Genomic DNA, 26084 nt, shown 5'->3' on the forward strand with positions numbered 1-26084 from the left:
GACAACATGTCATTTTGACATGTTATAATTTCGGACACACCCCCTCCTTCCAATTTTGGTAATTTCTAAGGGTCATTCGAGAGTTTAACAACGCCGAGCGCTGGAGGGCTGGTTGGGAGCAGAGTACACTCGTATGGCATCCTTGAACGCCGCCAATGCCTTCAGCCGGGTGGATAGAAAGGCAATGGCAGATGCGGTGGAAAAACATCCGCCAGTGCTGTGGAGATCCTGCAAATGGGCCTACGGTGTGCCTTCTGACCTTATCTGCGGTGACACAATCCTTCAGTCATCACAAGGAGTCCGCCAAGGGAATCCATTCGGTTCTCTGTTCTTTTCTATCGCTCTCGGTCCCGACACGCAAGCCATTGCCTACCTGGACGACATCTACCTCTTTTCCAATGACCCCGACGTCATGCAGCGAACACAAGCCTTCCTAGCCGACAAGGAGAACATAATCAAACTAAACAACAACAAATGCAAACTACATTCACCGAGATACCTGAGTACAGATTTAAGATGCTGGGGACCATGGTCGGCCCGAAGAAGGCGAGGGAAGAATTCCTGGAGAGCAAGATGAAGATCGAAGCGAAGAAGATAGCCAAGTTGAAGGAGATCTCCTTTCATTCACAGATGTAGTTCCCCTAGCTTACAAAGCGGCAGCAGCGCAAACAGACAAGCATCTCTCCAACATCTTCGGCCTCGACCTCCCAGACGAAGCTCCTACACCAAGCCAACGCGAACTCTGTTCCTCTTTGTGGGAACATCAGCAAACAACCATCCTCGAAGGTCTGAATGATCCTGCACGCAAGAGACTCACAGAAAATACATCCAAGATCGGCAAGCGCTGGCTCAACGTGATTCCTTAAATAACTTAGCAACCGTTACATGTATCCTCTTTCACCCTGCTGCAATAAGAGGCTCCGAGCTCTTGTACCTGCATTGTACGTAAGCTCATGTCGTGTCGTGCGTGTGCGACTGTAACATGACAACTTGCCTTTTATCATGTCATCACTCATCTAGAAGAACTGTCAGGAAAAGGCAGCAGCCGGGCGGGGAACGACACGACGATAATTAGGCAATTTCACCATTTCGCCAACTATCGAAGGAGCACAACGCAGCATTAGAGAACCGGTCACAAACAGAACAAGAAGCTTCTGGGATGTTCTTTGAAACATATGCATTGACAAAAGATGATAAGGCGGTGTTGAACGCTCTCCTCTAGATAATCTATGGGTTACAACTGTACGGAGATCTAGGGAGATACAATAGGTTGAATTGTTGAAATGCCAAAAAGAGAAAGGAAGGGGCCAAAAAGAGTTGATGTACTATATTGAACCTTGGTATATTGAACAGAAATTTGTTTTTGAGAATCGAAGGGCACGAGTTGAACGTGAACCCTTCTTGCTCGTCCGTTGAGGACAGCTTTTCCGTCTTTCACATTCATCGATCTCTCCCATCTAGTAGCTCTTCAAAGATCTAAGCGCCGACCACACCCTTCACACCCTCAACGATCCCCTCAACAGTACCCTTCACGCCCTCCACGACTTTCCTGACAGTTGTCTGATCAAGCAAGAACGGCTCGAAGATCGACATGCCATCTCGGAAGTCATTGGCGACGATGTTGACGAGATAGGAAGTGTTCATGGTGTCGGTGATGAGTTTACGAGAAGGAGATTCGGCGGGGTAAAGATGAGCCCACTGCAGACCGAGTTCGAAGGCTTCATCTTTCCAGGCGATGAAAGAGACCGCCTCCACGATGGTGGGCTGCGATTTTCCCATAAGCCGTGACCATTATAAAGAAAAAAGATAACTGAAGCTTACTTGAACAATTTCCTTGCCGGGGAAGACACCCCAAGTGACAGCGTTGGGGCTCTCGCTGTGAGTGTTGGTCCTCAGATCACCCTGTTTGTTGACAGCATAGTAAGTGATCCTAGGGTCCTTCTCAATTCTCCTAATCAAAGGAGAAAGCAGGTCGGGAGAGACAAAGAACTCGAGATAAGCCTGTGAATACGTCAATTGTCGATTCTGTACGGCTAAACTAAACTTACCTTCTGATAGACATAGCCGCCAGGTGGACCCCAACCGTGCACCTTGTCGTCGCTCCTCACACCATCCACTGCTGGTTGAGAGTTGATGGTGAGGTATCCGAGCTCATTCATCTTGGCAAGCTGTTCAATGATGAGAGACGTCTCGGAAGCAGGAGGTTGGGTGGACCAGGGAAGTTTGGCCAAGTCGCCACGGCAGAAACGAGCAAATAGGGCGTGGAGGTCGGAGGACGTGGTTGGGTGGCCCCAAAGGTTGTACGCGTCAGGAGCCTAGAAGGAAGTCAATTAAAGGAGCTCCATTAGAATGATGAGACTTACAGTGATACCGATGGATACAGGGTAACCGTCGAGATCACCGTATGCAGGACTTCGCGAATCACCCCATCGTCCGTTAGGGAACTCGTCCCAATCAGCGGCTATTAGGCAAAAGTCAGCCCGAGTTATAAATCCGCAATATTATAATGTGCTCACTCCTGGAAAGGTAAGAGCGGGTCCGATTGGCCCTGTTACAGCCGTTAGCGTACCCACGGACATTAAATCTCAGTTCACTCACCAGAAGATTGGCCTGATGGTCTCCTCTCTTCGGCTAGGAGTCAAACTTGGCCTCCATGGCAATGGCGCTATTTGTTCTCTCCTTCCCTCGAATCCAAGTTCTCGCAACAACATTCTCGCTCCCTTTTCCAAGTTCAATGTGTAGATGTGCAAACCCTTGATACCAGCCTCCTTGTTATCCAAGATTGTCTTACACATATCGGCAACCAGCTTCGTTCCAACCTGTCGCACCTTTTCATCGTCTCCCCGAACAGGGTTAAGAGCCTCATAGAAATGAGAAGGCACAATAATATTCTCCCTTTGAACCCATTTCTCAAACTTTTCCCAGTTCTGAATAGGCATGATACCAGGAATGATGGGAACATTGATGCCAGCCTCCCTCACGCGCTTAACCCAGTCAAAGAAGATTGAAGTATCGTAGAACATCTGAGTAAAGATAAATTCGGCTCCTGCATCAACCTTTGCTTTCAGCCACTCCATCTCCTGCGCCCTGCCCTCGGGAGTGTCGGGAGTCTCTGGATGCCCTTGAGGAAATCCGGCAACGGCAACGCAGAAATCTCCGGGGTAATGCTCATGAATGTATCGGACGAGGTCGACGGCGTTCATGAATCCACCAGGAGTAGGCTCCCACGTAGATGTGCCGGCCACAGGGTCGCCACGGAGGGCAAGGATGTTCTGACACCCATGAGATTTAGCTTCCCTGAGAGCCCATTCGACCTTTTCCTTGGGCACTATGAAAAGTCAGTCAAGACAGGGAATGACGGAAGTGATACGCACTCTCGGTACAGCAAAGGTGCATGCAAGTTTCGATGCCAATGGTTGCCTGGCAGACCTGGACAAGAGAGTTGGTAAGATCGGCGTTCTTTCCACCGGCGCCCCTGAAATAGACATCAGCTGTTAATTCTTTCAGCTATCTTGACGAAGAACGAACCAAGTGATGTCAATAAACTCAGGACCAAGGTCCCTCATACGCTCGATCCTGTCATAGAGGTTTTGCAAACCCTGGGCGACGTTAGCTTTGCGACGATGCCGAGCACATGTTCGAGCGCAATAGAAGTCCATCGAGCCTTAACTTACCTGAGCGGTTCGGGGAGGGAAGAATTCAAAGCTCCAGAAGGGTCGACCTTCCTTTTCAGCCTTCTGCAGCTTCTCGGTGATCTTCATGATGGATTAAAGCGGAAGCGATAAAACAATAGATTTGATTGAGAATTAGGTTTGAGATGGACACTTGAGGATAAGGGTTTTCCTTGGTCGCACTTGAAATGGCCTGCAGACTTTCGGCGATGAAGAGTCCTCCTGGGGGATTTTTGAAATGAATAGAAAACACTTTTGTGTAGGAGAGGAGATGGTGTACGTGACTTGTGTTGATTCGATATGTCGCTCACTCGTCGGCCTTGGACAAAAATCCCCAGGAACGTCGTTTTAATCGTCCGCCGCACTGGTGCTCCTGCCAGCGGCTCGTCGTGCGTGCGCCTCCTCCTTTACCCTGTAGCCTAAAGACACGTCACGAAGAGGATGTTTATTAATTATTAACGGAAGCATTTTTATTCATCATTTCTGCCAATTGCCATTGGCTCGTTGTGACTATTCCTAAAATGGTGGCTTTCTGACAGCTGCATGCATGCATATATAGGGCAAGAGAGGATAAACCCCGAATCCCCTGAACTTGGAATCTGGGGTTGATAGATGTAACACCGCGATAGAAAAAAGATGCATCTGGCACTGGTTTGGCTGTAGATTTGAACCGAAGGACTACGGATGGAGAGAGAAGCTATGACGCTAGGAACTGTTTTCAAGGTCTAGCCCAGGTGGCAACTGGCCAGGTTTCATTCGTTCGTCCCTATATGTATGAGTGTTCACATCGTTCACATCGTCCAAACACCCACATATCAATACATATTTGAGCAAGTGAGCCATTCCTGTAGCTGTATTTATTCTCCGCTCTGTGGACCGAGCCTCGCCCAAGTCACCCTTTCCACCCACGCCGTACAGCCTGCACGCGGCCAGCCACATCCAATTTCATCTCCACTTTCATCTCTCGATTCTTCTTCACTCCTACCAGTCTCCATAAACAACCTCTCCGCACGCAGAACCGACTTGCCGGTATTTTAATTTTTCACAGTCAACATTCACTGGTTTGGGAAGACAGCCGCGCACAAATATATACCGCTTTTCCACATAACCGACCTTGACGGTAGTCAATAACGGCAACTTCCTGTAGTCTTGGATTCCCTGGTATGGCCCATCGAACCAACACTCGATCTCCATCGGGGTTGAATCGCCGCCCGACGGACCGATGTACGTCCCAGTCTGGGTCCCTTCAAACCGCATCCTCGCCCGTGCAATCGACATTTGGAGGGAGGATATATGCTGCTCCGGAGGAGGACCGAGGGTTAATAATGAGAGATCGAAGCGAGAGAGATCGGGGAGAGAACGACTGGGCTGACGAGAAGGGGAACAGCATGGGGAAGACGCGCGGTATGGATGTGGGAGTAACCCGGCCTAAAAGGAGGCTAAGCAGGTAAGCCATCCTCCCTCCGCCCTTCCCATATGTCCAAGTGCGATCTGTGCGCTGGGCTAGGAATGTTTTGAGCGGGTCCTTTTGGCCCTGGCTCTGAGGCATTTCCCCTTCCTCCATCTCCATTGCACAATGTCTTACTGACCTTAGTCTTCCCAATCTCCTGGTCCCGCCTCCGCTCCACAGAGCCATGTCCTCTACCTCTGTCAGCTCTCCGCCCCAGTCTCCCATAGGTCAACCAGGGCATGGCTCATACCATTCTCTCCAGCAACCATTCCATAACCAGAAGGCCCATGGATCATCTACTGCGAACAATTTTCCTTCTTACAGCCGGAGTAATCCGCCCAAATTGGACGATAAGGTGGGCATGGTGGGCTATGCTACTGCGATGGCCGCCGCTAGCAGAGAAAAGGAAGGGCCGCCTTCTCTGTGGGGGATAGAACTCAAGTGGATCTCGTGAGTGGCTGCATGATAGCTGGCCAGACCACCATTAACATCAGCCTTTAGACTGATCACGCTCGCTCTTCAAAATGCATTCCTCACCATCATCATGCACTATTCACGGATATCTACCGCTCCCAATCGCACATATTCCGCTGCCGCCGCAGTTTTGCTCAACGAGCTTCTCAAAGGTGGCATCTCAGTTTTTATTGCTCTCAAACGTATCGACAATGAGATGACTGCATCTCCTCCTCCCCCGGTCTATTCAGAAAAGCTTGACGATAAGGATTTCGACAAGCGATCTGGACAAAAGCTCCCTTCGATCATTCACCCCACGAGACTGCAAGCTCTATCGAAGGCGGTATTTTCACCCGACTGCTATAAGCTTTCTGTTCCCGCCATCCTCTATGTCATCCAAAACAATCTTCAATACGTCGCCGCATCAAATCTCGACGTCGCAACTTTCCAGGTCACATACCAGATGAAGATCCTTACTACTGCGTTCTTTTCAGTTCTCTTGTTGCGCAAACGACTCTCTCGAACCAAGTGGGCTTCCTTGATTCTCCTGGCTATCGGTGTTGGTATTGTTCAGATCCAATCCTCTTCAGCACCTGCTGCATCTCACCACACCCACGTCACTGTCAGCCATGAACGTCAGTTGCGATCGGAGATTCCGGTTTCTGATGAGCCCATCATGTCCCCGGAAAGAGTGATGCATCCTGTCAGGGGATTCGTCGCTGTTACACTTGCATGCATGACCTCAGGTCTTGCGGGTGTGTACTTTGAATTTATCCTCAAATCGTCTTCTGGGTCCAGCGCACCTGATTTGTGGGTGAGGAATACCCAGCTGTCCTTGTTCTCCCTTGTCCCTGCGTTGGTACCCATTATCGTCAACCCTTCGGGGCCGAATGGCATGGGTTACTTTTCAAAAGTGATGTCTTGCTTCGACAACTTCAACGGATGGGCGATTGGTACAGTATTGACTCAGACTTTTGGTGGATTGATTACTGCGTTGGTCATCAGATATAGCGACAATATCATGTGCGTTTTCCGTTTTGGTATCTTTGCCCTTTGCTAATGGCCGATTACAGGAAAGGATTTGCTACGTCTCTTTCCATCATTATCTCCTTCCTTGCCTCAGTCGCTCTCTTCTCCTACCCCATCACTCTTAGTTTCATCGTCGGTGCTTCTATTGTTCTTTTCGCTACCTATACATACAACAGCCCCGCTCCACCTGCCTCTTCTACTCGCAAAGAAATCGCAGTCCCTGGCTCGCCCATTTCCACTTCTGCACCTATACTGGGTGAACCTGAAAAGCCTAGTCGTGCGTCAAGCGTAATCAATTTGCTTGGCTTGGGATCCAACAATGGGTCCAGAAAGCCTAGCGTTTCAGACATCAAATCATATGCCTCTAGTCAGTTGGGCTTATCGTCATACCCCGTGTCTGCCTCTGTATCAGCACCCGGTACACCGAGGACAAACATGAACGATTATGCGGAAAGCGGAAGGAGCAGCCCTGCAAGCTTTGGTGCCGTACAGACGAGTCATGGTGGATCTGGAGCTGGATTTGGTCGGGGTAATGTGGGGGATAAGGTCAGGCCAATCTTGAGTTTGGACATTGATAGAAAGCATGGTTAAGGGTTTGGTATCTGCCTGAGAATTTTTTTACAAGGGTTTCAAGTGGGTTTAGGTGCAAGTGGCAATGGTAATGTGGAGCCAAAATGTCATGCGTACCGTATCTTTGGTCAACCGTATGAAGTGATATGCCTCCACCATTTTGGTTGTTCCTAACGCTTAAATTAGATCCAGATTTGAATCAACAAGCCTTGCACGCAAGACTGGCCATAAGGTTTATCATCTTATACACATCATTAGTGGTTATGATGAGATCTTTTTACACTTCTACCCTTAGAAACATTCAGGACAGATTCGGGAGGCCGTTGCACTGTGCGTGCTGATGACAAGAAACAACAGCCCACTAATCAAATTTAAATTCTTCATGTCGCTGAGGTACCCATATCGTATTATATTCTCGTACTCCTTTCTTCTCGAGAATCTTATATTTTGAAGGATCATTAGGACCTGCCTTAGCTGTAATAGGTACTACAACACGAATCAGATGTAAATAGATGAAATCGATAATGTTGTATATTATAAATGATGATGTCGATTTTTGGCCCAATTCATTCTCATGGTTAAGGTAAAGGAAGCATATGGTAGGGGAAGCGAGGAAACTGCAAAGACGACAACTTGTATACATGTACCAAAAGGCGTTAACCCGTAACAAGCGCATACAGCCTCTCATTTCTATTTATTGCGAAACGGAATCAGGCAGCATAATGAAGAAGGCAGTCGCGTTTTCATGTGTGGCGACTGGCGAAGCCAGCAGTCCGGATACCGGATATAACAATAATAATTAATGGTCTTCTATTTGTCGTCATTTGCTCCTGCCTGCTGTTTCAACTGCGATACGTTGCATGACGTCTATATTTTACTAGCAAATATGTACGTGTCCTTTTGTTTCCTTGTTGTAGTAGTGCTTGGAGTTCAAAGATCTTTGGGAAGGCCAAGCAAATCGTGGAGCTGGCGGGATTTCATGGATGAAAAAGGGAGCGGACACTACCACTAGTAGCTCAATGAGACACCACTACTTGTTGAAGATGCTTCCGAAACCTGCAAAATATCGAGAAGAAGGGCGTTGATCTCTCTGAAGTTTAACCTAGGACGTGGTACCGAGCAGGCAGCGAGCAAAACCCCATGCAAGACATGTGTATAATTAGCAGAACGAAGAATGTGAATGAAGAAGGACAGAAATCATGCTGCAAGCAGCCTAGCTAGCACATGTAGTACGACGAAGAAGATAACCATATCCCAAGAAGCCAGGCAAATAATACTGCTGCGAAAGAAGGTAAAATGATACAATGATGATAAAAATGTTATTATTAGGGAAAGTACGACGATCTACAGCGCGCACGCGCCAGAAGATGACGGGTTACGGGGACAAGAAGAACAAGCTCATCGCAGTCGTAAGGACCACTGCCTGTGAGCGCAGGAAGAACACCAAGAAACTTAAGGAACAAAACTACTTTTTGCTGTGTCTTTCTACTTCATCATGAGTTATATTGGCTGCTTAATATGGTGAATCGTAGCGCAGTCACATACATACGTACTATAGCCCAGCACGAGTCCCAGATTCTGTTCGTGGTGACCTGGAGGAACTGATCTGCTGAAGTCACGCCCAGAGCACTGAAACTGGAGCGCATGACTAGTCACGCTGGGATTTTCCTTGTCTTTCTTGCTCTTACAACATACCATTTGCTTGTAAACGACGAGGAAGTATTGCTATCGTTGATGAGAGAGAGTTCGTTGGGTGTACTTCTTGGCTTTGGTCCTCCACACTCGTCGTGTTCGAATGTTCAACTCTGGGAGCATTTTAACCATGAGTGAAAGTGAGTTTCCTTGATTCCCTGGATGAAAACGTCATTGATGATCGTCTCCCCCGGACCGATGGAGGAGATGAGAGGGACGAAGAGCCGCTGGCGGAGGACTTACCCTGAGTATGCGTCTGCAATACTCCGATTAGGTTGTGATAATAGGTCATGCTTTCTTCGATCTCGTTCACCAAGAGCTTATCAGTTGATCGCCTAAAACCCATTTGGAGAACTGTAACTCTACAAATAGCGCAGCAGAATATGACTGCATAGGACGACAGGAGAAAAGAATAGCTGCAAAGCTAACGGATTGACCAGAAATTTCTATCATCTTGGCACGCGACAACACATCCGGTTAATCGGCGTACTTTGAACGCTGTTTCCTGAAAGAAAAATACCAATAGCGGCTTGCTACCGTTATTATTTGTTGTGCTAAAATAGGGATCCTAGGTGCTCGATTCAGGAGCCAATGTATATTTTAATCTACATGTCCATTTCAGCGGTGTCTCATATTGAGGTGGTATGACTCTTCAAGCCGTTACGATGTAGGCGATGAATGTGGCTTGAAACGGTGTCTGTGTGGTGATACCATATGAACAGAATCATGAAAATGACTGCAGATCTCTCCCAAAAGCACCAGTCTGTTTTGAGAAGGAATGAAAAAGTGGGAAATGAGCCAAGGAGTGCAGTGCGGGCTCGTACCTGAAAATTTCGGTATCGACAGGGCACTCCGAAAAAAACCACGGTGTTGCCCCGCACAGCTTTCCCTGAACTTCAGGTGATTTACTGAAAATGTAGACGGATGTCCAAGCTATCTTTATGCGAGCGTCGGCCAAGCAACACCAATCAGCGCTCGCACTAGGCATTACCGTGCTAGGATAATAAGGGAATGGGAGTATGCAGCACACGAGTACTCTAGTAAATTACCGCATCAAACTGGAGCCTGAACAGTGGTGTGGACACAGGCGATGATATCCGATGTTTGACTTTGAAGAATCGATGAACGCTCGGGACGGCGCATCTCTTAAGAACACATCTGTTTGCCTCAATTCTCACGTTCTTCACATCTCTTCTTTGGAGTTTTTCTTTGCCATTATAATTTCCTTAGGTGGTTTTGATATCAAGAAGCATACACGGACACTCCACCTTTTAGTGAAAGTAGCGATCATTGCGTTATAGTTTCGTTCATTAGCAACTGCTGAGGAACATCATCGTATCGCACATTGGTTCACTGGTCCGCAAAGCTTTCCGCTGCTGGTGCGATATATAGAAGAATTCCGCTCTGTAAGTGCACAGATTTCCAATCTGCATATATACCGTCTGCACTGCTTCGTCGAGTCCTTTCAGAACTCAAAACGAGCCCTGTGTGCCTTGCTTCCCGTCCTTCGTAGGCTTTGCTGACAGTGTGTTTAGTGGTACAGTAGTAGAGTGGCATCCCTTTACTCTCGGAAACACTCTTTTCCCCGTTTTCCAGGAAGAATTGTGAAAGGTCAGTGTGTCGCCTTGTTCGCTTGCTCAAAGAAGGAAACAATGCCGTGTGCACGGATATGTGCCGTTGTCTTCTTTCCGGGCCCCGAATATAAATTGCGTTTCCCCCGCTAACATTTTTCTATAGCCACTTTTTTTCACAATGCCGCGCCCATCTTATGACCCAGTGGCGAACCCAAACTTCTCCCCGGATTCCAATATCTCTCCCGATCCCAACCGTAACTCCAGCTTTCTCGACCCAGAAGCGAACAACCTTTTTGGGAGGCCCGGGTCCGAATATGCCCCAGCACCATCGCTCATGAGCCGTGACTCAACAGCAGCAAGCATGAATCTTGCCGGGGGGACACCATCTCTGGCTGGCACACATAGGGATAGCTGGGGCAGTGGAGTAGGGCTGACTGGTGCTGAAGGAGCTACCAATGTGAGTTTTTCTTCTCGCTCCTTCCCCGCATCTGGTGCTTGAAAAACTCGATCACTCTGTGTGAAAGCTTTCGTCGCCTCAAGATCACTGACTTTTGTTTGCTATCAGGGCAACCGTAACCCAGGTCGATCTGGCCTTGCTCATTCAACTGTTGCTTATGAAAGCGGCGATCGATTATCCACCAGCGAGGAGGACGACGAGCAGGGCCACATCACACCCGCGGTGGCAGCCATTGGAGCGGGAACAGCAGCACGAGGATTCAGTGAAAAGCCAAGATGGGCAGACCACGAATCTGGCCAGGGAAAGAAGAACAGGAAGTGGCTGTGGGCGGCTTTGGCAGCTTTGCTGATTGTTGCTATCGGCCTCGGTGTTGGCCTTGGTGTCGGGTAGGTCAAAGTCCTGAGGAAAAAGCGAGTGTTACTGATAAGTTTCAGTCTCACCCGAAACAAGGACAGCAAAAGCCTCGTTGCTTCCGCTGGTAATGAAAATTCTTCATCCCAGGCTCCGTCGGGCACATCTTCCGTATCGGGATCAACGACAGCTACATCAACTAGCGCCACTGCTTCTGCTACTCCCACTACCGGCACTCAAGGCTCCCTCATCACTTTGGAAGACGGTTCCACGATGACTTATGACAATCCCTACGGCGGTAAGTGGGTATGGGACGAGGCCAACCCGTTCAACGTGAGTTCACCGTGAGACTATTTAATTTTGCATGAACTAACTCTACTCGAAAATCGTAGAACGAAGCCCAAGCCAACTCTTGGACCCCGGCACTGAATCAAAACTGGACATGGGGTCAAGATAAAGTCTTTGGTGTTAACCTCGGTGGTTGGCTTGTTACTGGTGAGCGATAGCCGCTTTCCGCAAGAATTAACTAAAATACTTGACAGAGCCCTTCATCGTCCCCGGCCTTTACGAAAAGTATGCCAACGGCTCTGCCGGCACTGCTATCGACGAATACACCCTTTCTATCAACATGGGTGACAACCTTACTGATGCCCTCACGGAACATTACGAGACATTCATTACCGAGGCAAGTGGTAGATTGATCAACGAGATTGGACACTAACTTGTTTCACAGCGTGACTTTGTCGAAATTGTCGCTGCGGGCCTCAACTGGGTGCGAATCCCTATTCCCTTCTTTGCTATCGAGGTCTGGGAGGGCGAGCCTTTTCTACCCAAGGTTTCATGGGAATACTTTTTGAAAGCTATCAAATGGGCCAGGAAGTATGGATTGAGGATTAACCTTGACCTTCACTCTGTTCCCGGTTCTCAAAGTAGGCCTCGTTCTTCGCTCGTGAAGTCTTCGCTGACAGTCTTATAGACGGCTGGAACCACTCTGGCCGCCAAGGATCCGTCAACTGGCTGAACGGTGTCATGGGCCTTGCTAACGCTCAACGATCCCTCGACTACGTCCGTACGCTCGCACAATTCATTGCTCAGCCCGAGTACGCTCCTGTCATCCAGATGTTTGGATTCCTCAATGAACCCAACGGCAATGCTATCAGCAAAGGCCCCGTCGCCTCCTTTTACATTGAGGCCCACAACATTATTCGCGACATTACTGGTATCGGCGCCGGCAACGGTCCAATGCTCTCCATGCACGATGGATTTTTGGGAGTTGCTGCGTGGTACGGCGATCTTGCTGGTGCTGACCGTATGATGCTCGACCAACACACCTACATGGTCTTCCAGGACCAGCCTCAGGGTACTCTTGACACTCTTAAAACGATGCCATGCCAATGGTGGGCTTCGTCCACCAACACCACCTCCCAGCAGTGGGGTCCCAATACCGCTGGTGAATGGTCTGCGGCCTGGAACGATTGCGGTAAATGGGTGAACAATGTTGGAAGTGGATCGAGATACGATGGAACTTATGATGGTTATGCGGACAAGGTGACCGGCAGCTGTGATTACTGGAACGACTATACCCAATGGAACGCGAGTACCATCGAGGCGTTGAACCACTTTGTCTCTGGTAGTATGGATGCTTTGCAGGTCAGTCTGCGCATTTGATATCGAAAACCAGAGTAAAACTAATAAAATTGGCGATACAGAACTTTTTCTTCTGGACTTGGAAGATTGGAAACAGTACCGACGCTATTCAGCAGCCCAACCCATTCTGGCACTACCGTCTCGGTCTCGAGAAGGGATGGATTCCCAAAGGTAGGTATCCGTCTTGATGGGTTGGAAAAATGGCTGATAATTATGGTTTAGACCCTCGAACGGTTGCTGGTACCTGCCAGGCAGACGGCGTATCGATGAACAACTTTGACGGAACGTTCTCCAATGCCTACGTGACTGGTGGTGTGAGTTGCATCTTTGGAATGGGCCGATATGGGACAAGCTGACAATATTCTCAGGCCGGTGCTGGTACCATTGCGGCGTCCGCGTCCTCTTCCTACCCCTGGCCGCCTGCTTCGTTCACCAACGTCGCCTCGGACTCCATATCTCTCCTCCCTCAATATACCCAGACGGGTACTCCTATTACCATGCCCGGACCTACATTTACCTCTCCCGGGTCTACTGCGACCATCAGCGCGGGTAGCGGATGGTATAACGCGAATGCGAATGATAGGCAGGCATATGCCGCTATCAGCGGGTGTAGCTATCCTGCAGAGTATTCTGCGGCCGATTTGGCTATTCCGACGGGTGCATGTGGTGCGGGGTTGAGCCAGGCGAACAAGAGGTCTGCTCAGCCTACTCCTGCTCCTACACGATGATAGGGGCGTAGTAGTTGACTGGTTTGTGCAAGGACAATGATGGCTGCATTGTTCGGCCTTGGCTGTGTTGAACAATGGACGATCGGGGGTTGGTGAACTTTGGTTATCTCTCCTTTACAGTACATGCTTCATTTTTTATCAACATTATATTCGCCCATTTATCAATTTTCCGCATATTATTTATCTGTATTGTGTAATTCCTTCTTCATGGACGATAGTTTGATTATTATATTTGATTGGTTTTGATAAATATGTAACGTGTATCTATAATGATCATCAGTAGGTTTAGAGTATACTTGCCCTATCCAGATTGAAATTTCAGTTTTATAGATTGTACCAGCAGAGAGTCACGTTTTTTACACTTGGCAATGAGAATGGTTCTTTCATGTCGTCCCCTATGCTTGTTTAATACTACATGCCTGGATTGCACACTTAGGCGGGGAGCTCGAATTTTTGGCCGCGGAGGACTCTTGTGACGTACTGTGTGGTGAGCGGGAGTCAGCTGCGGACGTGCGGAAGGACGGACGGCGACGCACGATATATCCAAAGTCGGCGTAGATGGCGGTCTGAATGATACCGGCAACGACAGCAATGGCGTCAAAGGCGCCTTCGGTAAAGTACCTGTTGTTTGGCAGTTGGATCGCGTGTAGAGTATGCAATCTATGAATCCAGACTCACCTGTACATCCAGTTGGGAATGTACAATCCCCTGTACAGACCGAGGGCTGCGAGGTAATGTGTGGTGATCGTCTCGGCCTCGCCCGTTCTTTGGAGCATGAACAGCTGCGGAAGGATGGCGACCGACTCGAGCCAGATGGAGAAGGACCAGGTGATCTCAAAGGGCGTGAACTTGTAGTTGAACAAGAGGGCAAGGACGGCGACGGGGCCAAAGATGTACGAGAGCTGGAAGGTATCGAGGGAGGCGTCGTGTGTCGGCCTGCGGACAGTCAGCGGCGGAACGTGCGGGAGTGGTGGCAGCGGGCGCACCGGTACTTGAACTTCATGAGGTAGAGGGTGTAGGCGGTGGACGCGATGAAGAAGAGCTTCATGGCGGTGTTGTAGACGGAGACGAGCGGGTGGGTGACGAGGTCGACATAGCGGGTGAGGAAGACGATGAGGTAGAGGAGCTGCGACTTGAAGGAGATGCCGCGGCAGGACCTGGTTGTCTGGATTTTGTGGAGGAGGATGAGGATGGAGGCGAGGTGGGAGAGGTCGCCGAGGAAGCGGAATATGTTCATGGCGGGGGCGTGGAGAGTGCTGGCGGAAGACGGGGATCGCTCATCTCGAGCCCGACGTGCAGCGCGGCGGGGTTTGCGGACAACGCCGGGTGTGGCACGCCGCCGCCTGCTGCTTTATCGTCGCCGCCGCCCGTCTCTGCACCCGCAGCCATCATGTAAGTGGCGGGCAGGAAGGAAGCACGCACGGGCCCAGCTGACTCACCCCAGGTCACCCCCAGCCATCGTCTCGCCCGAGATAGAGCGGCTCTCCCTCCACAACAAAATCCCGCTCGCCGCCCGGCTGTACGGCCTCCCCGTCCTCTGTAAGCCGTCCGCCGTGCGCGCCCGCCCCTGCTCACCCCCGCAGCGCTCTATCCCCTCTTCTACTACGCCTACCACTACAAGTACGACCAGTGGATCGTCTCCGAGGAATGGACATTCGTCTTCTCCGTCCTCCTCGGCGCAGGCCATGCCCTCAGCTTCCTCCTCACCGCCTGGAGCAGCCGCATGAATGCAAGGATCAGCTACACGACCGTACGTAGACGCGTGGGCTGCAGCCGCACTGACACGCACAGGCCGCCTCGCTGGAATCCGCGTCCAGAGTCCGCGTCATCCCCAAGAAGGGCAGAGGCAAGGGTGAAATTGTCCCGCTCGACCGCAAAACTGTACGTGCACCGGCCTGTAACTCGCTGACACGCTCCAGGCACCCGGCGCGACCGAGCCCGCCTACTCTTTCAGCTACCAGCGTGACACCTATGTCTACAACCGTAGGCGCCTTTTTCCATGTGCACCGCGCACGCTGACCCGCGCTGTAGGCGCCGACAATGTCTTCACGCCTATCCCCTACCCCTGTGACTCGTCTCCGCCCCTCTCCACCTTCCAGACCGCCCGCGGCATCCTCACGCACCCTGCCGCCAGGCCCAAGCCGACCGCGCCTGAGGCTGGTCTGCCCAGTCTCGAGGCGTTGAAGGCGACCTACGGTCTCAACGAGTGCCATATCCCCATCCCCAAGTTTGCCGAGCTCTTCGCTGAGCATGCCGTGGCGCCCTTCTTTGTCTTCCAGATGTTCTGCGTCGCGCTCTGGTGCTTGGACGAGTATTGGTACTACTCTCTGTTCACTGCCTTCATGCTGGTCGTCTTTGAGTGCACCGTCGTTTTCCAGGCAAGTATCTGTAGTGTTCCCCGAGCAGTGGCTGACCGCGTGAGTAGCGTGTCAAGACTCTCCAAGAGTTCCGCACGATGAGCATTACACCATACAATGTTCAGGCTTTCCGTGATGGCAAATGGGTCTCTGTTATTAGTTCTGAGCTTGTCCCTGGAGACCTCGTCTCTATCCGTGAGCCGTGTCATGTTATCGCTCCGAATCCAGGCTAACAGCTCCCAGTCCGTACCAACCCCGACTCTGGCATCCCCTGTGACCTTCTCTTGCTCCGCGGAACATGTATCGTCAACGAAGCTATGCTTTCCGGCGAATCCACCCCCTTGCTCAAGGAAAGCATTGAACTCCGTGAAGGTACCGATAGGCTCGATATGAACGGGGCAGACAGGAACAACGTCTTGTTCTCTGGTACCAAGGCTTTGCAGGTCGAGAAGGCTGGTGAGGGCGGTATGACCAGTAGGTCTGAATGTTTTCCCGATATAACACCCAAACTAAAAACGTTTCTGTTTAGCTCCAGATGGTGGTTGTCTCGCCGTCGTTCTCCGTACCGGTTTCGGCACCACCCAGGGTCAACTCGTTCGAACCATGATCTTCTCCACCGAGCGCGTCTCTGCCAACACCTTTGAGGCCTTCCTTTTCATCGGCTTCTTGCTCATCTTCGCCATTGCAGCTTCCGCCTACGTCTGGATCAAGGGACTCGAGCGGGGCATGGTCAAGGGCAAATTGCTGCTTGACTGTGTTCTCATCATCACCAGTGTCGTCCCTCCCGAGTTGCCTATGGAACTTTCCCTGGCTGTCAACGCGTCTCTCGTGGCCCTCCAAAAGTATGGTAAGTGATTTTGCCATACCCCCTTTTTCTCACTTTTTTGCTAAACGCAAACATAGCCATCTTCTGTACCGAGCCCTTCCGTATCCCATGGGCTGGACGTGTGGATGTGTGCTGTTTCGACAAGACGGGTACCATTACTGGTGAAGATCTTGTCGTCGAAGGTATCGCTGGTGTCAAGTGAGCCCAGAATCATCTCCGCCCGTGCGTGGTGCATAGTCGCTGACATGGAGCAGCTCTGCCGACCCCAAGGCGCTTCGCCCTGTTACGGAAAGCAATAAAGAAACTACTCTTGCCCTTGCCGCTGCCCACGCTCTCGTCTTGCTTGATGATGGTACGATTGTCGGTGATCCCATGGAGAAGACGACTTTGGCCGCTTTGGACTGGAAGTTGTCCAGAGGTACGTCTCCTGCCGAGCCCGATTGAGCAATTATCTGACCACGACTATATAGGCGACCAAATCTCGCCCGTCTCCAAGGAATCTCCTTACAAGGCCCAGATCCATATTCGACGCCGATACCAATTTTCTTCTGCTCTCAAGCGAATGTCCACCATCTCTTCCGTCTCCGACTCTCAGGGCAAGAAATGGGTTGCCGCTGTCAAGGGTGCACCCGAGACTTTGAAGAGCATGTATGTACAGGTTCCCGATTGGTACGAGGAGACCTACAGGTGGTACACTCGACGAGGAAGTAGGGTTTTGGCTTTGGGTGTCAAGTACATGGACGTTCAGGCGGACAAGGTGCGCCTTTTTGATTCTTTCCAAGTCGGGTTGTTGACTTTTTTTTATTTATTTTTTTCGCTCAGATTAACCAGATCCACCGAGATCACGTGGAGTGCAAGCTCAGTTTCGCCGGTTTCCTCGTCTTCCACTGTCCCCTCAAGCCTGATGCCGTGGAAACTCTCAAGATGCTCAACGACTCGTCTCATCGAGTACGTAGATTGACAGCGCGCCCAAGTTTTCTTTTTTGTGACTGACAAACGCCATTCAGTGTGTCATGATTACGGGTGACAACCCCTTGACTGCTGTTCACGTCGCTAGAGATGTAGAGATTGTGGACCGTGAGGTTATGATTTTGGACTTGAAGGAAGGCACTACCTCTAACGGTGAGTCATCGCGCTGAGAGAGAGCTCGCATGGAAATCTTCTTTTTTTTTTTTTTGCTCACAGTTTTTGCTATAAATAGAGCTTGTCTGGCGAAACGTCGATGAGACCAACGTTATCCCTGTCAACTCGTCTGAGCCGTTTGACCAATCCTTGTTCAAGAATTACGATATCTGCATTACCGGCGCCGCGCTCAAGCAGTACGATGCCCTTCCTTCTGTCACCGATCTCATCAAGCACACATACGTTTACGCTCGCGTATCGCCTGCTCAGAAAGAATTCATCATCACCACTCTTCGATCGCTTGGTTACATTACGCTCATGGCCGGTGACGGTACGAACGATGTCGGTGCTCTCAAAGCTGCACACATCGGTGTCGCCCTTCTTGACGGTTCTCCCGAGGATTTGAAGAAGATTGCCGAGCACCAGAAGCTTGAGCGAATGAAAAAGGTTTACGAGCAGCAGGTCCGCATCTCTGCGCGATTCAACCAGCCGCCTCCGCCGCCTCCGCCTGCTCTCCGGGAGGCGTACCCCGAGCTTGTCAAGACTCAGCAACAGGTTGCAAAGGCCCATGAGGGAGCCAAGAAGGCTAACCCTCTGGAGAAGTTTGACATGGCTACCATCACTTCCAAGCTGTCCGAATTGGATGAGGACCAAGACGTGCCGCAAATCAAATTGGGTGATGCCTCTTGTGCAGCCCCTTTCACTTCCAAGTTGTCCAACGTCTCTGCTAGTAAGTTTATCCCGTTTTATATATATATATCTCGCTGACAGTATGGTAGTCTCCAACATCATCCGCCAAGGTCGATGCACTCTTGTCGCGACCATCCAGATGTACAAGATTCTCGCCCTCAACTGCCTTATCACTGCCTATTCCTTGTCTGTTCAGTACCTTGACGGCATCAAGTTTGGTGACTACCAGGTGACAATCACCGGTATGTTGATGAGTGTTTGTTTCTTGTGTATCTCTAGGGCCAAGGTACGTTTTTATTTTTCGCATTCGTAAAAAAAAAAAAAAAGGAAGGAGGTTGAAACAATTTGATTAGCCTGTTGAAAAGCTGTCCAAAGAGAGGCCGTTGGGCAACATCTTCAACCTTTACGTCTTGCTTTCAGTCTTGCTTCAGTTTGCCATCCACATTGTGGCTTTGGTCTACATCACTGGTCTTTCCAAGTCTCTTGAGGAGTGAGTATCGTCGTTAGATGGCATTAGTCCTGCGGGCACAGCTGATACTTTTATAGCCGTGGGGAGATTGATCTCGAAAAGAAGTTTGAGCCGACTCTGCTCAACACTGCCATCTACCTCCTCGGTCTTTCCCAGCAAGTCTCTACTTTTGTCCTCAATTTCCAAGGCCGTCCCTTCCGAGAGGGTATCCGGGAGAATCCTCCGTTGTACTATGGTTTGCTCGGTGTCAGTGCAGTTGCCTACTGCGGTGCGACCGACTTTGTCCCCGAGTTGAACCGATGGTTGCAGTTGGTCGAGATGACTACTTCTGTAAGCGACTGAAAAAAGGGGTCTTCCAGATGACTGACATGCGACTGTTCTAGTTCCGAGTCAAGCTCACCATCTCCATGGTGCTCGACTTTATCCTTTGTTGGGCCATTGAGAAGACTTGCAAGGCGCTGTTCGCGGACCTTGAGCCTGTTGAATTCGTGACCCGCGGAAGGGAGAGACGAGAGAAGCGCCGAGCGCAAGAGGCGAAGAAACTGAAGGAGGACGAGAGGTTGAGGCTGCTTGCCGAAGGCGAAAAGAAGGCGCAGTAAGCGCGCTGGTTGGTGAGGGAGGGTGGTGTGGTTTAGAACACAGTAAGGATGCATTTGTCATTTTTCTTGGCCAATGGTCAATGAGTCTTTCATGCAACATATTCTTTGGACAGTTCATTGCGCCGGATGATAATAACACTGCAGCGGAGTGACGCGGTCCCGGGGGACTTGTGACTGACATTGCCATCTATCCCATCTCGTGCGTTTCTGCGAGTACTCCCCCCGCGGCACTGACCAGCATGGACCCCCGCTCACGCGCGCCCTCGGCCTCCCGCCGGCGCTCCCCCCCCGCCCCCCGGCCGTCCTCCCCCGCCCCCCTCCCGCACAGCGCCACCGCCTCCACCTCCGCCTCCTCCTACCGCGCCGCCCCCCACGGCTCCACCCCCGTCGCCCGCGCCCCCCCCGCCCGCGGCCCCCCCGCCCACGACCCCACCATGGGCGGCCTCGTCGACAGCCCGGGCAGGATCGACCCCGGGCCCAGCAACGCCATAGAGGCCGCCGCCAGCAGCAGCGGCGGCTACGCGTACTCGACGACCCTCAGGAGGCACGTCTCCACCGACGTCTTCCCGCACTTCCCGCATGCGGCCAGGAGGCGGGACTCGAGCCCGCACGTCGCGTCGCCGTACAGCAGGGGCCAGCATCCGCTCACAGGGAGCCCGGGCGAGAGGCTGCAGTTTGCGCACCGGGACGAAGGGCTGTTCGAACGGGCCATGGCCGCGGGAAGGAGACTCTTGGGCAAGAAGGACTATGACGAGCGGCGGATGGAAGAGGAGGAGAAGAGGCTGTCTACAGAGAGAAGGCAGCGGGAAACACCCAGCTCCATATATGCTCATAAATCCGTCCAGGTTGGTCCATTCGCCGTCAGTCAGGTATGCGAAACGTGGCTGATACAGCTCGCAGGAAACACTGGACATCTTTGCCACACATCCCACCGACGGCCTTGCCAACTCGGCCGTCGCTCCCCTCCTCGCCCGCTACGGGCCCAACGAATTTGAGGTCCCACCGTCAGACCCGCTGTACCTCAAGTTTGCCAAGCAAGTCTATGAGAACCCGTTGATCCTGTTGCTGCTTGGAAGCAGCGTTGTCAGTGCTCTCATGGGACAGTTTGACGACGCAGCCTGCGTCGTTATCGCCGTCGGTATCGTCTTGACCGGTAAGCAGTATCGTTACGAGGCTTTTTTCGTCTTTTTCTTGGCCGGGTGCTGACGCAGCGCAGTCGGGTTTGTCCAAGAACAACGATCGGAAAAGTCGCTTGAAGCGCTGAACAAACTCGTCCCTCATTACTGCCACCTCATCCGAAACGGTACCCCTCTCAGCCCGCTCGCCAACGCCCTCTTGCCTGGAGACCTCGTCACTTTTTCCGTCGGAGACCGCATCCCCGCCGATATCCGGTTGATCACCGCCAACCATCTTGAAATTGACGAATCTGCGCTAACCGGAGAAACACGTCCAGCAAGGAAGAACACTCAGCTCTGCGAGAGAGGAGAGGGAGAAGATACCCATGGAGAAGGAGGAGGCAAGGCGTTGGGTGAGAGGCATTGTATGGCTTTCATGGGTACTTTGGTCAGGAGTGGTAAGTAAAAACTACAACTCTTGTGGAAAGTCGCGTTGGTTGACTGGCCGACAAAACGATTATAGGAAACGGGTCGGGTATTGTCGTCGGTACAGGTAAAGACACTGAATTCGGTGTCATCTTCTCAATGATGCAAGACGTCGAAGAGAAGCGTACGCCTCTGCAACTCGATATGGATAATCTCGCCAAGCAGCTCTCCATCGTTTCCTTCATTGTCATCGGCTTCATCGTACTTATTGGTGTCATTCAAAAGAGAGACTGGCTGGAGATGTTCACTATTGGAGGTAAGTTGCCCCATCTCTCAGCTTGTGCGAGTTCACGAGCCACGGGTGGTCGGAAACTGATCTCCATCTAGTGTCACTCGCTGTTGCTGCCATTCCCGAGGGTCTCCCCATCGTCACGACCGTCACACTCGCTCTCGGTGTCTTGAGAATGTCAAAGCGCAAGGCAATCGTCAAGAAATTGCCTAGCGTGGAAGCATTGGGAAGTGTGAGCGTAATCTGCTCCGACAAGACTGGTATGTGATTATTTTTATTTTCAATTTCCCAGTCTTCTCACGGGTGAGCCGCGTGCCAACAAACAATTTAGGTACCTTGACCAAGAACGAGATGACAGTCACACACATGTACTCGGTTGACGAACTTGTGGACCTCACCCCTCACCTCAACGTTACCTCGCCATTCGGTCCCCGCCGTCCCGATAGTCAGCAACTTTGGATATCTCCCGCTTTGCTCAAAGTCGCATTGGTAGGCAATCTGTGCAACGACGCTTTCAAGAATGAACAAGGGATCAATGTCGGTCAAGCGACAGAGGTGGCTCTGTTGAATGTCTTGCCTGTTTTGAAAGCCGAGGACCAGAGAAAGGTTTTTTTTTTTTTTGCGTCCCAGCTGTACACTTCCTCAGCTGACAGTCCCTCTTAGAACTTTATCAGGAAATCCGAAATACCTTTCAGCTCGGAAACAAAGACAATGTCGATCACCGGATCCCTAAACAACTCTCCCGACATGATCTACCTCAAGGGCGCCGTTGAACAAGTCATTGCTAGATGTCGATACTACTACGTCACCGACTCCTCTACCCCTTCCCTCGATACCGCCACTCAGAAAATCATTCTCGACCGAGCTATGGAGGTTTCCAAACGCGGCTTGCGAGTCATTGCCATGGCGTACGGGTTTCCTGGAAAGGGCGACGATGAGCCCAATAACCTCGTGTTTGTCGGTTTCGAAGCGATGATGGATCCTCCTCGAAACGGTGTTGTCCACGCCGTCAGTGCCCTCCACAGCGCAGGCGTGCAAATCGTCATGATCACTGGTGATGCTGAACCCACCGCTGTGGCTATTGCCAAACAGCTCGGCTTGAAGGTGTCTGCCTCTACTTCCGGTACACTTGACGATCACCCACACTCGCTTTTCTCTGGATCGAGCTGCATCCTCGGTTCTCAGATTGATCAGATGACCGAGCGAGAGCTCGTGGAGCGTGTTTCCAGCATCACTGTCTATGCAAGGACAACCCCAAGGCACAAGATGGCCATCGTCAAGGCGTGGCAGATGCGCGGCGCTGTGGTTGCCATGACCGGTGACGGTGTGAACGATTCACCAGCGTTGAAGATGGCCGATATTGGTATCTCAATGGGTAAATCGGGTACGGACGTTGCCAAGGAAGCTGCGGATGTCATTCTCGTGGACGATGATTTCGCATCCATCTTACCCGCCGTCGAGGAGGGTAAATCAATCTTTTACAACATTCAAAATTTCCTATCCTTCCAACTCTCCACCGCAGTCGCCGCCCTTTCGCTCATCACCCTCTCAACAGTTTTCAAACTCGCCAATCCTCTCAACGCCATGCAGATCCTCTTCATCAACATCCTCATGGATGGTCCTCCCGCCCAGGCCTTGGGTGTCGATCCCGTGGACGAAGAGATTATGCGTCAGCCCCCGAGGAAGAAGGGGAGTCACGTGTTGAGCACACGATTGATCTACAGGGTACTCTTTTCAGCAGCTATGATCGTCCTTGGTACCTTGTGGATCTACACAGTCGAGACTAGCGATGGCAGCATGTCTCGAAGGGATCAGACAATGGTGCGTTCTGATTTTATTTTTCCGTGTTCTTTGGCAGCAGGAATGGTACGCTAATCTGTTATATGTCCTTGAAAAAAACAGACTTTCACCGTCTTTGTCTTCCTCGACCTCGTATCCGCTCTTCAAAACCGTGGGCTTACCACCCCCATGTTCCGCAATCGCATGCTCTTCTTGACAATCTCAGTTTCCTTCATCTGCCAGCTTGCCCTCATCTATATTCCCCTTTTACAACATGTCTTCCAAACCGAGGCGTTGAGCGCGAGAGACTTGTTTATGCTGTTGGGTTTGGCCGGGACTAGCATGGGCTTGCATGAAGGAAGGAGGTGGTGGGAGAGAAAACAAGTAGAGGCAGAAATTTTAGAAAAGAGTGCCGGAGGTATGGTGTAAGGGCTGTTGTGGTTTTTTTTTGACTTGGGGATGGAATGTGCATTGACCAATGCGCATGGAAAAAAAAAGAGGGAAGAGGAAGATCTTGATTAGGAATACGGCGTTGCGGTGTATAACATGCATAGATAAAACAGTGACAAACACATTCAACAATCGTTTTGTTGTTTTTGACTTTTTGGGAATTCGTAAAATGCTATATATTTGTGCTAAATTCTTGACAAAATTCCGCTTCTCGCAGACCTTTTACTATTACATCACCTCATAAACCGGTAGGTGGCTTAATCGTCAAGCTTGATAGCAGCCTTGTGCTCCTCACCCTCATCGCCGGGAATTTTCTCAATCTTCGTCGTAGAAATCAGAGTACGTCCTTGCATTACAGAAACATGAAATGACTTACGGTGTCGAGCTCCTCAAGGGACTCGCCGATGATTTTGACGGCTTTGCGGACATCCTCCTCGCTGATCACGAGTGGGGGAGCAAATCGGATACTACATCTCTTAATTAGCAGACTTGTCATCATGCCAAAAGAGATAAAACGTACATGTTGACATGAGTAGGCTTGGCCAACAAGCCCTTGCTCTTCATCAACAAACAAAGCTGCCAAGCGGTCCTTCCCTTCTTGCTCGCAGTTTCGTCAATAACCACACCGTTGAACAATCCTCGTCCACGAATAAGTTTGATGAAGGGAGAGTTGAGCTTGGCGAGTTCAGATCGGAAGATTTCACCGAGCTTGAGGGATCGGTTGGCGAGGTCCTCCTTGACAAGAACGTCGAGGGCAGTCATGGCAACAGCGCAACCAAGAGGGTTACCGCCGTAGGTAGAACCGTGCTCTCCAGGCTTAATGCAAAGCATAATATCCTTGTCGGCGAGGACACAAGAGACGGGGTACACTACATTGATAGATCAGCAGATGATCGATGGATCGAAGACACTGCCGATACGTACTACCACCAGAAAGGGCTTTGCCGAGAATGACCATGTCGGGCCTGATGTTGTCCCATTCGTAGCAGAGCATCTTACCGGTTCGGCAAAGACCAGTCTGGATCTCGTCACAAATCAAAAGAACGTTGTATTTCTTGCAGATCTCAGCGCACTTGGCAAGGTAACCATCGTCTGGAACGAAGATACTGTCAATGGGTCAGTCGCTTCTTTTTTTTATTAAAAAAAATTATAAGGACAAATGAGACTTACCCAGCCTCACCCTGAATGGGCTCAACCAAAAAGGCAGCAACTTCGTCGCCGTGCTTCTCGAGCACCTTTTCCAAATCCTCGGTGTGGTTGTACCTGATCAACCCTGTGTCCCATCTAGGGCCTACATTTTCCAAGAAAGGACCAAAACCAGTTCTAGATTCCGGATCGGTAGACATAGAGATGATACCAATAGTCCTTCCGTGGAAGTTCCCCTCGACAGAAAGAACCTTGGCCTTGCCGTCGGGAATCTTCTTCTTCTCGTAACCCCATTTACGGGCGAGCTTGATAGCAGTCTCAACGGCCTCAGCACCAGTGTTCATAGGGAGAACCATGTCGTAACCGAACATGGAGGTAATTTTCTTAGCAAAGGGACCAAGGTTGGAGGAGTAGAAAGCTCGGGAAGAAAGGGTGAGCTTGGAGGCTTGGGTGACAAGGGTGTTCACTGCAAGGCAGATGAGCTTGGGATGATCGACGGCGATTCAGTATGTCAACCTACAAATTTCGGGATGGCAGTGGCCCTGGTTAACCGCTCTGATAACAGCTATCAACAATCCCTACTTCCACAAGACTCCACAAAAGAGCATCCACTCACGAGTAGGCTGAAAGGAAGTCGAGGTACTCATTTCCCTCGGGGTCCCAGACATGGGCACCAAGGCCCTTCTCGAAGCAGCTATGGATGGCCGATATCAGAGACTTTACTAACAGCTCTGCTTCCGGTAACGTACATAGGAAGAGGGTGGTAGTTGTGACTGCAAAACGCGTCAGTACAAGTTTCTGTCAGATACGCGAATACACTGACGCCGAGTACTCGTGCTCGAGGTTCATGACCTCCTGGCTAGAGAGGGTGGGCTTGCTTGACGGGATGGGAGAAGCGGTGGAAGCGATTGGGGACATTGTTTGGTATTATAGTAAGTAGACGATACAAAGGGAGATGAAAAAGAAAAAGAAGACGAGGAAATAGGATATGATTGCGATCTGGATCCCGGTGATGACGGCAACTGTAACAACCTCCTAAGCGCTCTCAAGCTAGTCACGTGACCTGGCACCACGTGATCCGCCGCCCATAAGCGCTGCACGAACAAGCGCCAGTTCTCCCCATTCATTACCGATGACAACAGATTCAACCTCCTTCATGTGGTGCGATCCTCCGCCTGCCGCAGCTTCTCCTGG

At 50.8% G+C, this 26084-nt stretch overlaps 7 protein-coding genes across 8 annotated transcripts; 4 read left to right on the forward strand and 3 right to left on the reverse strand.

Annotated features, from left to right (window-relative positions):
* Positions 1-1169: 1169 nt before the first annotated feature.
* CNL04820 (methylenetetrahydrofolate reductase (NADPH), putative) lies at positions 1170-3982 on the reverse strand. The gene is made up of 9 exons (XM_568023.1): positions 3675-3982; positions 3529-3599; positions 3375-3475; positions 2599-3328; positions 2517-2548; positions 2364-2461; positions 2049-2315; positions 1822-2001; positions 1170-1764 (listed from the first exon to the last, which is right to left on the reverse strand). The coding sequence occupies exons 1-9, from the start codon at positions 3759-3761 to the stop codon at positions 1477-1479; spliced, it is 1854 nt and encodes a 617-aa protein (XP_568023.1). The 5' UTR covers positions 3762-3982; the 3' UTR covers positions 1170-1476.
* A 463-nt stretch (positions 3983-4445) lies between these two features.
* On the forward strand, positions 4446-7667 carry CNL04830 (conserved hypothetical protein). The gene is made up of 4 exons (XM_024658163.1): positions 4446-5118; positions 5266-5571; positions 5623-6597; positions 6648-7667. Exons 1-4 carry the CDS (start codon positions 4835-4837, stop codon positions 7192-7194), a joined length of 2112 nt encoding a protein of 703 aa, XP_024513837.1. The 5' UTR covers positions 4446-4834; the 3' UTR covers positions 7195-7667.
* Positions 7668-10022: 2355 nt separating this feature from the next.
* Positions 10023-14006, forward strand: CNL04840 (exo-beta-1,3-glucanase). 2 transcript variants are annotated; one of them, XM_568025.2, is made up of 12 exons: positions 10023-10271; positions 10401-10476; positions 10603-10896; positions 11005-11282; positions 11331-11580; positions 11640-11742; positions 11790-11932; positions 11981-12176; positions 12224-12897; positions 12957-13065; positions 13117-13208; positions 13263-14006. In XM_568025.2, the coding sequence occupies exons 3-12, from the start codon at positions 10618-10620 to the stop codon at positions 13620-13622; spliced, it is 2484 nt and encodes an 827-aa protein (XP_568025.1). In that variant the 5' UTR covers positions 10023-10271; positions 10401-10476; positions 10603-10617; the 3' UTR covers positions 13623-14006. The 2 variants fall into 2 exon arrangements, with proteins under 2 accessions (XP_568025.1, XP_568026.1); XM_568026.2 differs by having other exon boundaries at positions 13117-13206.
* Positions 13737-14884, reverse strand: CNL04850 (HDEL sequence binding protein, putative). The gene is made up of 4 exons (XM_568027.2): positions 14609-14884; positions 14301-14558; positions 14159-14243; positions 13737-14102 (listed from the first exon to the last, which is right to left on the reverse strand). Exons 1-4 carry the CDS (start codon positions 14857-14859, stop codon positions 14055-14057), a joined length of 642 nt encoding a protein of 213 aa, XP_568027.1. The 5' UTR covers positions 14860-14884; the 3' UTR covers positions 13737-14054.
* A 182-nt stretch (positions 14885-15066) lies between these two features.
* Positions 15067-19754, forward strand: CNL04860 (ATPase, putative). The gene is made up of 18 exons (XM_024658164.1): positions 15067-15161; positions 15206-15372; positions 15414-15503; positions 15542-15605; positions 15654-16000; positions 16048-16174; positions 16223-16453; positions 16509-16826; positions 16883-17003; positions 17060-17223; positions 17276-17562; positions 17628-17753; positions 17813-17927; positions 18007-18657; positions 18707-18903; positions 18971-19107; positions 19164-19416; positions 19470-19754. The coding sequence occupies exons 2-18, from the start codon at positions 15346-15348 to the stop codon at positions 19683-19685; spliced, it is 3471 nt and encodes a 1156-aa protein (XP_024513838.1). The 5' UTR covers positions 15067-15161; positions 15206-15345; the 3' UTR covers positions 19686-19754.
* Positions 19755-20126: 372 nt separating this feature from the next.
* On the forward strand, positions 20127-23901 carry CNL04870 (calcium-transporting ATPase, putative). The gene is made up of 8 exons (XM_568029.2): positions 20127-20530; positions 20586-20838; positions 20902-21258; positions 21324-21542; positions 21614-21775; positions 21847-22121; positions 22179-23336; positions 23418-23901. The coding sequence occupies exons 1-8, from the start codon at positions 20396-20398 to the stop codon at positions 23721-23723; spliced, it is 2865 nt and encodes a 954-aa protein (XP_568029.2). The 5' UTR covers positions 20127-20395; the 3' UTR covers positions 23724-23901.
* Positions 23829-25843, reverse strand: CNL04880 (ornithine-oxo-acid transaminase, putative). Its single transcript, XM_568030.2, has 9 exons — positions 25714-25843; positions 25640-25663; positions 25507-25584; positions 25411-25445; positions 24915-25356; positions 24669-24850; positions 24265-24613; positions 24121-24211; positions 23829-24064 (listed from the first exon to the last, which is right to left on the reverse strand). The coding sequence occupies exons 1-9, from the start codon at positions 25806-25808 to the stop codon at positions 24002-24004; spliced, it is 1359 nt and encodes a 452-aa protein (XP_568030.1). The 5' UTR covers positions 25809-25843; the 3' UTR covers positions 23829-24001.
* Positions 25844-26084: the final 241 nt, after the last annotated feature.

Source organism: Cryptococcus neoformans (assembly GCF_000091045.1).
Source record: "Cryptococcus neoformans var. neoformans JEC21 chromosome 12 sequence".
NCBI classification, from domain to species: domain Eukaryota; kingdom Fungi; phylum Basidiomycota; class Tremellomycetes; order Tremellales; family Cryptococcaceae; genus Cryptococcus; species Cryptococcus deneoformans.

What these genes read in the sequence shown, in the direction of transcription:
- CNL04820 (XM_568023.1), bottom strand. Translation starts at nt 3,761, where the DNA reads ATGAAGATCACCGAGAAGCTGCAGAAGGCTGAAAAGGAAGGTCGACCC. An exon ending in TCCCTCCCCGAACCGCTCAG is followed by an intron (nt 3,600 to 3,674) that starts GTAAGTTAAGGC and finishes AACGTCGCCCAG; the next exon opens with GGTTTGCAAAACCTCTATGA. An exon ending in ACCATCAGGCCAATCTTCTG is followed by an intron (nt 2,549 to 2,598) that starts GTGAGTGAACTG and finishes CGGCTGTAACAG; the next exon opens with GGCCAATCGGACCCGCTCTT.
- CNL04830 (XM_024658163.1), top strand. Translation starts at nt 4,835, where the DNA reads ATGGCCCATCGAACCAACACTCGATCTCCATCGGGGTTGAATCGCCGC. An exon ending in ATAGAACTCAAGTGGATCTC is followed by an intron (nt 5,572 to 5,622) that starts GTGAGTGGCTGC and finishes ATCAGCCTTTAG; the next exon opens with ACTGATCACGCTCGCTCTTC. An exon ending in AGATATAGCGACAATATCAT is followed by an intron (nt 6,598 to 6,647) that starts GTGCGTTTTCCG and finishes GGCCGATTACAG; the next exon opens with GAAAGGATTTGCTACGTCTC.
- CNL04840 (XM_568025.2), top strand. Translation starts at nt 10,618, where the DNA reads ATGCCGCGCCCATCTTATGACCCAGTGGCGAACCCAAACTTCTCCCCG. An exon ending in ACGAGGCCAACCCGTTCAAC is followed by an intron (nt 11,581 to 11,639) that starts GTGAGTTCACCG and finishes CGAAAATCGTAG; the next exon opens with AACGAAGCCCAAGCCAACTC. An exon ending in GTAGTATGGATGCTTTGCAG is followed by an intron (nt 12,898 to 12,956) that starts GTCAGTCTGCGC and finishes TTGGCGATACAG; the next exon opens with AACTTTTTCTTCTGGACTTG.
- CNL04850 (XM_568027.2), bottom strand. Translation starts at nt 14,859, where the DNA reads ATGAACATATTCCGCTTCCTCGGCGACCTCTCCCACCTCGCCTCCATC. An exon ending in CTCATGAAGTTCAAGTACCG is followed by an intron (nt 14,559 to 14,608) that starts GTGCGCCCGCTG and finishes GACTGTCCGCAG; the next exon opens with GCCGACACACGACGCCTCCC. An exon ending in ACGCCGACTTTGGATATATC is followed by an intron (nt 14,103 to 14,158) that starts GTGCGTCGCCGT and finishes CTCACCACACAG; the next exon opens with TACGTCACAAGAGTCCTCCG.
- CNL04860 (XM_024658164.1), top strand. Translation starts at nt 15,346, where the DNA reads ATGAATGCAAGGATCAGCTACACGACC. An exon ending in TCAACGACTCGTCTCATCGA is followed by an intron (nt 17,754 to 17,812) that starts GTACGTAGATTG and finishes AACGCCATTCAG; the next exon opens with TGTGTCATGATTACGGGTGA. An exon ending in CTTTCCAAGTCTCTTGAGGA is followed by an intron (nt 19,108 to 19,163) that starts GTGAGTATCGTC and finishes ATACTTTTATAG; the next exon opens with CCGTGGGGAGATTGATCTCG.
- CNL04870 (XM_568029.2), top strand. Translation starts at nt 20,396, where the DNA reads ATGGCCGCGGGAAGGAGACTCTTGGGCAAGAAGGACTATGACGAGCGG. An exon ending in GGGTACTTTGGTCAGGAGTG is followed by an intron (nt 21,259 to 21,323) that starts GTAAGTAAAAAC and finishes AAACGATTATAG; the next exon opens with GAAACGGGTCGGGTATTGTC. An exon ending in GGAGATGTTCACTATTGGAG is followed by an intron (nt 21,543 to 21,613) that starts GTAAGTTGCCCC and finishes ATCTCCATCTAG; the next exon opens with TGTCACTCGCTGTTGCTGCC.
- CNL04880 (XM_568030.2), bottom strand. Translation starts at nt 25,808, where the DNA reads ATGTCCCCAATCGCTTCCACCGCTTCTCCCATCCCGTCAAGCAAGCCC. An exon ending in CTCGAGCACGAGTACTCGGC is followed by an intron (nt 25,664 to 25,713) that starts GTCAGTGTATTC and finishes CGCGTTTTGCAG; the next exon opens with TCACAACTACCACCCTCTTC. An exon ending in CCACTGCCATCCCGAAATTT is followed by an intron (nt 25,357 to 25,410) that starts GTAGGTTGACAT and finishes TCTGCCTTGCAG; the next exon opens with TGAACACCCTTGTCACCCAA.